Source organism: Gregarina niphandrodes (assembly GCF_000223845.1).
Source record: "Gregarina niphandrodes unplaced genomic scaffold scaffold00008, whole genome shotgun sequence".
Taxonomy (NCBI): domain Eukaryota; phylum Apicomplexa; class Conoidasida; order Eugregarinorida; family Gregarinidae; genus Gregarina; species Gregarina niphandrodes.
The window spans coordinates 346,014-353,592 of record NW_011645779.1 but is presented as its reverse complement, the minus strand read 5'-3'; the positions used below and the strand labels follow the sequence as shown (position 1 = coordinate 353,592).

Genomic DNA, 7,579 nt, shown 5'->3' with positions numbered 1-7,579 from the left:
TATACCCGGCCATCGGTATACCCGGCCATCGGTATACCCGGCCATCGGTATACCCCGGCCATCGGTATACCCCGGCCATCGGTATACCCCGGCCATCGGTATACCCCGGCCGTCGGTATACCCCGGCCATCGGTATGCCCCGGTGATTCAGGTCTCTCTCCCTCGCCGGCTGTGCGATGATTGTTTTTACGCCTTCCTACGCCTCGAAGTGAATGGCTCGTCAAGTGAATGGCTCACCGCCAGAAGTGAATTACCCAGTAGCTCAAGACGTCGCGAGCTCAAGGCGTCCGGAAGGCAATGCCATGCGAGGCAACGCAGTCGGAAACAGCGGCCGAGTAAGTCGTTGAGGAACACTATGAACTGCACAAGTAAGGTAGAGTCGCAGGGCGAAGCCTCAGGGCTGTGAAGAAAGGTACGTACAGGGCGATGAAAATGGTACAGGGCTATAAATGAAGAAGATGTAGGGCGACGAAGAAGCAGGGCACTGATGCTCAAGGAAGCCAGCCGGAGGAAGAATTTTCATAGAACAAGTTGTCGAGGATTTCCGTAGGCTGCGGACCAACCCCGCGAAAGCCCCCGGCTGTTGAGAGCACTGTTGGGCTTTTTTTGATATGCAATTTCTCGACCTCTTGTATTACCTTGATGTGGATGTAGTTAACCCTAAATATTACCTTGGCTCCCCCGCGCTTCCTTCCGCGCTTCCTTCCTCGCTTCCTTCCGCGCTTCCTTCCGCGCTTCCTCCGTCGGACACAGGAGGCCGCAGGACAGGTGACGACGATCATGCCGGCGAAATAGTGGTACCGCAGGACATTCCCGGTGTGGGTCCTGGCTACGTGATGGAAGGCTATGCGTCCAGTATAGCACTGCTCGGGACAAACACCGGGGCTGGTGAGGCTGTAAGTCTCGTCACTTTCCGGAACTTACTTCAAGACCTGTGCAATAACGTGGAGCCAGACCTTAACAAAGCGCTACGCGCCTTCATTGATGCCATAGTTGGGTCTCCTTACTCGCCGTACTACCCGGAAAACAACCGACTACTCGGCCCCATTTTCTCTGCTCCGCCAGCACAGCTAGTGGAGATGGCTATGAACAAGCTTAAAACAGCTTCACCGAAGCCCCGCAAAACGTAACCTAACCTCCTCCCCCCCGACGGCGTTTCTCGCCCCCCTCCCTCCGCCCGCGGCGTTACTCGCTTTCCGCTGTTGTATACATTCCCTTGCTTTAGACGGGTTGGGACTGAGAGTGCTTTCCGGTCGGGTTTGTTAAGTTCGTTGGAGGAGTGCCAGGAGGCGGCTCGTCTGCGGGGGGAGAAGAGCCGGCGGTGGGGCCCGGTGGTGCAGCAGCTGCGTTCGTTGGACAAGGAGAAACGTGTGTGGCGAGCGCGGAGGCAAAAGGGGACGCAGAAGGCGCTGGCAGTGCAGGTAGCGCGTTATTGGAAAGCAGCGAGCACATTGGCGGCGAGGCGGGCGCGTCAACGCGCGCGCAATCTAGAAGCGGCGGCGCGTGCGAAAAAACAACGGGCCTGGGTGCGCAGAGCGCAGTTGTACACACAGGCCATTTGGGATCGTCTGGACGAAGCGGAACAGGAAGAAGAGGACGAGGCACTCGAGGACTCCATGAGCGACGATAGTAATGCGACCAAGGAAGCCGACTTGCTTAAACAGGAAGCGGAAGAGGACGTAGAAGAAATCCTCAGACGAATCAAAACGCAGACCGCCCCACGGCCAGACCAACCACCCGTCGAACTGCAAGACAAGGCGTCGGGCGAACGGCCTGTAGACGACGTAAAAAGTGAGGAACCCGACTGGTGCCAAGCAGCAGCAGGAGGTACGGCCCGCCGTAAACGACGAAGGTTGATGCTCGAAGCCATCCGAAACCGGGCACCAAGCTCCGACGAAGAGGAGACGGACCCCGGGGGCGCACGGAACACTGAAAAGCATGTAAAGGTCGGATTAGACGAGAAGGTGAGGTCAGACGAGAAGGCCGATCCGGGTGAGAAGACAGGAGGGGGTGTAAAGCAGGAGGGGGGACCTCTAGCGGAGTTAGTACCTCGAGCGGAGTTAGTACCTCGAGCGGAGTTAGTACCTCGAGCGGAGTTAGTACCTCTAGCGGAACCAGGTATTTCGGATGAGCCAGGTGCTTCCGACGGACAGACCTTGGCCGGAGATCCGGAAGAAGGTGATGAGGTGGAGGGTGGAGACATGAGTGAGGTGTCGTCCATGTTCCGGGCAACATTACGTTCTTATCAATTAGATGGTTTCCGTTGGTTATTGCGATTGCATGGTGGTGGTGTTGCAGGTATCTTAGCAGATGAAATGGGTTTGGGTAAGACGATACAGACGATTGCTTTATTGAGTCATCTGGCTACGGAACAGGGTATATGGGGTCCACATTTGGTGGTGGTGCCGACTAGTGTGGTTGTGAATTGGGAATTAGAATTTCGGAAATTTGCTCCATTTCTGAAGGTTGTAACTTACTTGGGTGGTAAGAAGGATAGAGAAGTGAAACGTCGAGGTTGGGCTAGACCATTTGCTTTCAATGTATGTGTTACATCTTACAATCTGGCGATCAACGATAGTCAGCACCTACGGAGGCTTCGTTGGTATTACTTGGTTCTAGACGAGGCGCAAAATCTTAAAAATAGCAATAGCACACGTTGGCAAACTCTATTGCAATATAATGCCGTTCATCGCCTATTGCTAACTGGTACACCATTACAGAACAACTTGATGGAGTTATGGTCATTGATGTACTTCATCGTACCCGAGGTCTTTGGTAAACATACTGATTGGCAAAATATTTTCTCAGACCCTCTATCAACCGCCATAGAAAAAGGACAATTTGGACACGACTTAAGCAGTGGTGATGGTCAATCCCTTAACTTAGTTCGGCAACTATACAATATCTTACGACCTTTTCTTCTCAGAAGACTTAAAAGGGACGTTGAAAATCAGCTTCCAAAAAAAACCGAGCATGTAATTAGATGCTATCTAAGCAGACAACAAAAGATCCTATACAATGAGCTCATACAAGCAAACACTAACAATGATCCACCTGGAACCAAACGAGTTAACGAATATTTGCAAGCCATGAACCTACTCATCATGCTACGAAAAGTTTGCAATCATCCCTACCTCATCTCAGAAAATACCGCACTTTCCCCTACCGTATGCGAACGACTACGAATTCGATACACCGTACACAACAGTTGGATGCTGAACAATTTTGCTGACGTTTCTCAACCGACATTGGCCCAGTCTCTGGAAGATCCCACTCCTAGTCTCAAGTCGCTACTCTCGTTCACTTATACTCAAACTAACGACTCGCGACACTGTCACAACATGCGCCATGGGTCTCTGCCAACAACTAGCTTTATAGTCGGTAACCTTCCCGGTAACCTTCCCGGTAACCTTCCCGGTAACCTTCCCGGTAACCTTCCCGGTAACCTTCCATCACAAAGCCGGATCGAGACGGGTGCTAGCCAAGTAGCCAAGTGGATGAGGACGCCATCCTCGGAGCGGCCCCCTTCCAATCCTGCGGTCGAGAACTCCACGCTTCTAGACCAATTAAGTACTCCTCAGATCGGAACCGCCCATATCGCGACCCAAATGAACCCCCCCGTTATCTTCCACAACCCCGCTTCTCTTCTAGACCAGAGCGCTTCTCATCTGGAACAGAGCGCTTCTCGTCCAAACAAGTCGTTCTTACCGCGAAGGTTGAAGGGTCCGGAAGAAACTCTATGGTCGTCACCCGATCCGGACACGAGCATGTCCGCCTATCTGAAAGGCAAGGCTCGTTTGCGGCCAGGAGCGGGCGCGGAGGTTGATGAGCTTTTAATGAAGGACCAGTGGCTTCAGCAAAAACGACAAGAACAACACAAAAAACACGAGGAAGTCTTACAAAAACGACGGGCATTAGGTAGTAGGGCATGCCCACCCAGACTTCCTACCCACTTGGGTGTTGATACTATAGATTTCGTTATCAATGAGTTCAATACAAAGGGGCTCAAAACCGGACGAAATAGGATTGAGCTCCACACCATGTCAGAAGACATGTTAGGAGGGAAGCTGTTTAGTAGCTCCAATCAGCTGGATTTCAGTGACGAGATTCGGAAAGTGCTAGAGCCAACATTCGATGACGTCTTTGTCGACTTCCGTCACATTTGTAATTCGCGCTTCCGGACGCATCCTCCTCACAAAGTGAAGCCAGACGGACCTGACGTTCGCGTCCATAAAGGTCCGGAGCCTTATTGCAGACCGGATCCATGTGTAGTTGACCTCATTTCGCGTGTGCACACGCGTGCGCGCAATGAAAATTTGCCCAGTTCAAGCGACTATGGGGTGCCGCTTGGCTCGTTGCGGCATCCTGGTAATTATTGGCAGGACGGCTACGCTGATTGGGTCTCGAGCTCTAGTTTGTTGATCCCGCCGGCGGTGGATGTGTTGTACGACAGCGGTAAGATGCGTGAGTTGCGGGGCGTCTTGGAAGATTGTGGACGTACAGGTGAGAAGTGCATTATCTTTACGCAGATGGTTCGGATGTTAGACTTGTTGGAGCGGGTGCTGAATGTGTTGAATTACAAGTATTTGCGACTGGATGGATCGACGAAGCCAGAGAAGCGTCAAGGCTTGGTTGACCAATTCAACAACGACCCTCGGATTTCGGTCTTCTTAACCTCAACTCGAGCAGGCGGCGTCGGCATCAACTTGACGGGAGCATCTGTGGTTATTTTTTATGACACCGACTGGAACCCTGCGATGGACCGGCAGGCCATGGATCGGTGTCATCGACTGGGCCAGATTCGAGACGTGCGAATATTTCGCTTCATTTGCGAAGCGACCATAGAAGAAAACATTTGGCGGAAGCAATTGGAGAAAAGACTGTTGGACGAAGTGGTAGTCGACCGAGGATCTTTTACTTCCGCTCACTACGAGCAAACATTCAAACCCCACGATACCACCCAACTCATCTTCACCGTGAACAGTACGGATGACCTCTACCTTACGAGAGAACTTCACGATCAGCCCAGGGATCCTCTAGAACTCCGTCCAGAAGAAGACGCCCATGCCGCGCCTGAAGAGGACACGGCTGCCTGGCTAGCGCAGGTGGAGGAAGCAGACGACCAACAAGCACTGCAACAGAACCGCGTTGAACTGGGCGAGACATACCGCAACCAGCTCCTCGAGTTCACTACTGCCCCCGCGGACCCGGGCTCCGTCCCTGACATGAATGCCCCGCCTGACTTCGATTACGTCCGCCCGATGAGAGCTTCCGGGGCTGCAGGTCCCTCTGTTTCGGCGGACCCTCCCGCCCTGCCAGAACGTACCAAAGACAGTCTGCCCGGTCGGGAAAGCGCTGTACAGCTAACGGTTGACAAGGCCGTGGGTGTCCTGCATGTGACGCCTGTCATGGCGGCATGCGTCGAATGGCTAGAGGAGGATCGGCCCTCGGCGTAGACAACTCACCGCTGTGGGGTGGAAGCAAGGGCCGTGAGCTTCAGTTGGCCAGACCGACCGAACTTCAGTGCGCAGCGCGGCAACTCGGAGTGCTTACACAGCGTCTCAGGGCGGTACTGCAGCTCATCAAAAAAAGAGTTATGGAGCCTGACATGTCACATGAGTGTGCGTTCGCTTCATGTACGTCCCACCTGCGAACCCCATATCGATTCGATACAGCTATCACTCGACTGATTTCCTAGACGGCAGACCTGTTCGGGGCTCATGGTGAATTTCCGTCTGGTTGTGGGACCATCGGCAGCGTGGTCTTGTCGGTTGTGTCGTTTCACTAATTGGCAGGCCGAGCGACTATCCCGTGCTGCCCCGGGCAAGGCGGAGGGCCCCCACAGCCCCTTTGCTGCAAGCCATTTTCCTGCTTTGCTAGTGCCCGTTCGTACTCTGTAGTCCAAGGCACCCGCCCTCGCTCGGCCGTTCAACGGTACTGGAGCTTGCTGACACCGCCATCAACGGAAGCTGTCTCTCGTAAAATTCACCACATGGTTTCACATGGTCGAGTGTAGGGTATGATTAGGAGCCGGGATAAGGCTGAGTCAGGCGAACCCACAAGAGAGTGAGCTCCAGCCAAGAAGTTGTTTTACAAGAAGGCCCTTAGGATGAGTGTGCCGCTTGTGATCAGCCAAACGGCACGATGTCGAAATCGTGGATGCTCCAAGGAGTGCAGCTGTACAAGCCGTCGCTAGCGTGTATCACCTGGAGCGCCTCGAGTGTGCCTGAGTTGAGAGGATCGACATCGCATAACACACTATGCGAACCGTTTGTTGTCGCCGAACTATAGCAGTCATGTGGAGCAGTCCCTGCTGTTCAACGGGCCAGACTCCTGCATCCGTGATCCTGCACTTGATGGCAATTACCAGAAGCCATTTGTTTCGGGCAGCCCAGCCAGTCTCGCGACTAGGTATGTCGACGCCTGAACGTAAAGATGACATTGCCCAGCGGCCAGTGGCACCGACGGGTCTGCCGTCACTGTGCTCCCGGCCTCGTTTCCATTAATTAGTTCGCAGATTCGCCCAAGTTAGCGCCTCACATAAAGCGTCAAGTAACACCAGAACACACAAAAAAGAAGACGAACACACGCGTGCTTCCTGTATCGGTAGCACGTACTCAAAGCTCATCGTGAATCGCGGTCTCGTTGTAACACCAACTGGGGCCTTTGGCGACTGCGCCAACATACAGTCCACCGCTCTTTCTAATCACATGGTAGGCTGTGCGACTGTCGGGTCCTGCCCCAGGCAAGGTAGAGGGCTTCCAAGGTATGAATTCCAAGAAGTCTCGTGAGATGGATTTGAGAAACATGTCTCCACAAATTTGCACGTCGATCTCACACCACTTTCCGACACCTACGAACCTCCCACAACCCCTTTGCTGCAACTCATTTTCCTGCTTCACTAGTGCACGTTCGCATTCTGCTGTCCAAGGCACCCATTCCTCACGCGGCCGCTCAGCGAATTGGATGTAATTCGCTCCGCAAAGATAAAGCACACTTCTGATGGTCGCTGCATCGACACTACCTGACACCGCCGCTTCGGCGAGAAAGACTGCAGCTGTTTTCGATGCCACCTCCGGAAGTTTAGTCCAGTCGATTTGTAGATTTTTACACACCCGGAACGGTACCTCCGACAAACTCCTCCATCCTCGCGCCGCTTCCGTTTGTGTGTCCATTGACGGTAGAAGAACTACGTCAGACCACAGGTCGTCGGGGCACAGGTCAGCCCGGCTCTCGGGTGACTCCTGGTGTTGCATTCTTATCACCTCGTCTACAGTTTTGGCAACCATTTTCGTGCGCAAGCTGCCAAACTGTAAATAGAAATTCTCGGCGATGCGCTTCAGATTCGATTTGATGATTCTGTTCACACGTTTGTCATCTAACTGGCCACCACGCTTTTCTTCACATAGAGCTTCACGCATCTGCGTCTGAGCCTTAAACAATAGATGCGTTGCAAAACTTGCAGCCTCGTCATCCGAAGATGAGCCCCGCACGTACTCGACGCGATTGCAGTCATTCACCACGTCGAACTTCTTAAACGAAGTCTCCCCGTTGGGAATCATGAGTTTCACCTGCACTT

General features: G+C 53.3%; 2 protein-coding genes across 2 annotated transcripts; one reads left to right on the top strand and one right to left on the bottom strand.

Moving 5' to 3' along the window:
• Window positions 1-1,079: 1,079 nt before the first annotated feature.
• On the top strand, window positions 1,080-5,456 carry GNI_057880 (putative SNF2 helicase; the record flags this gene model as incomplete). The annotated part of the gene is made up of 2 exons (XM_011131708.1): window positions 1,080-1,126; window positions 1,226-5,456. 2 exons carry the CDS (start codon window positions 1,080-1,082, stop codon window positions 5,454-5,456), a joined length of 4,278 nt encoding a protein of 1,425 aa, XP_011130010.1.
• Window positions 5,457-6,617: 1,161 nt separating this feature from the next.
• On the bottom strand, window positions 6,618-7,562 carry GNI_057870 (hypothetical protein; the record flags this gene model as incomplete). Its single annotated transcript, XM_011131707.1, has 1 exon — window positions 6,618-7,562. The coding sequence occupies one exon, from the start codon at window positions 7,560-7,562 to the stop codon at window positions 6,618-6,620; it is 945 nt and encodes a 314-aa protein (XP_011130009.1).
• Window positions 7,563-7,579: the final 17 nt, after the last annotated feature.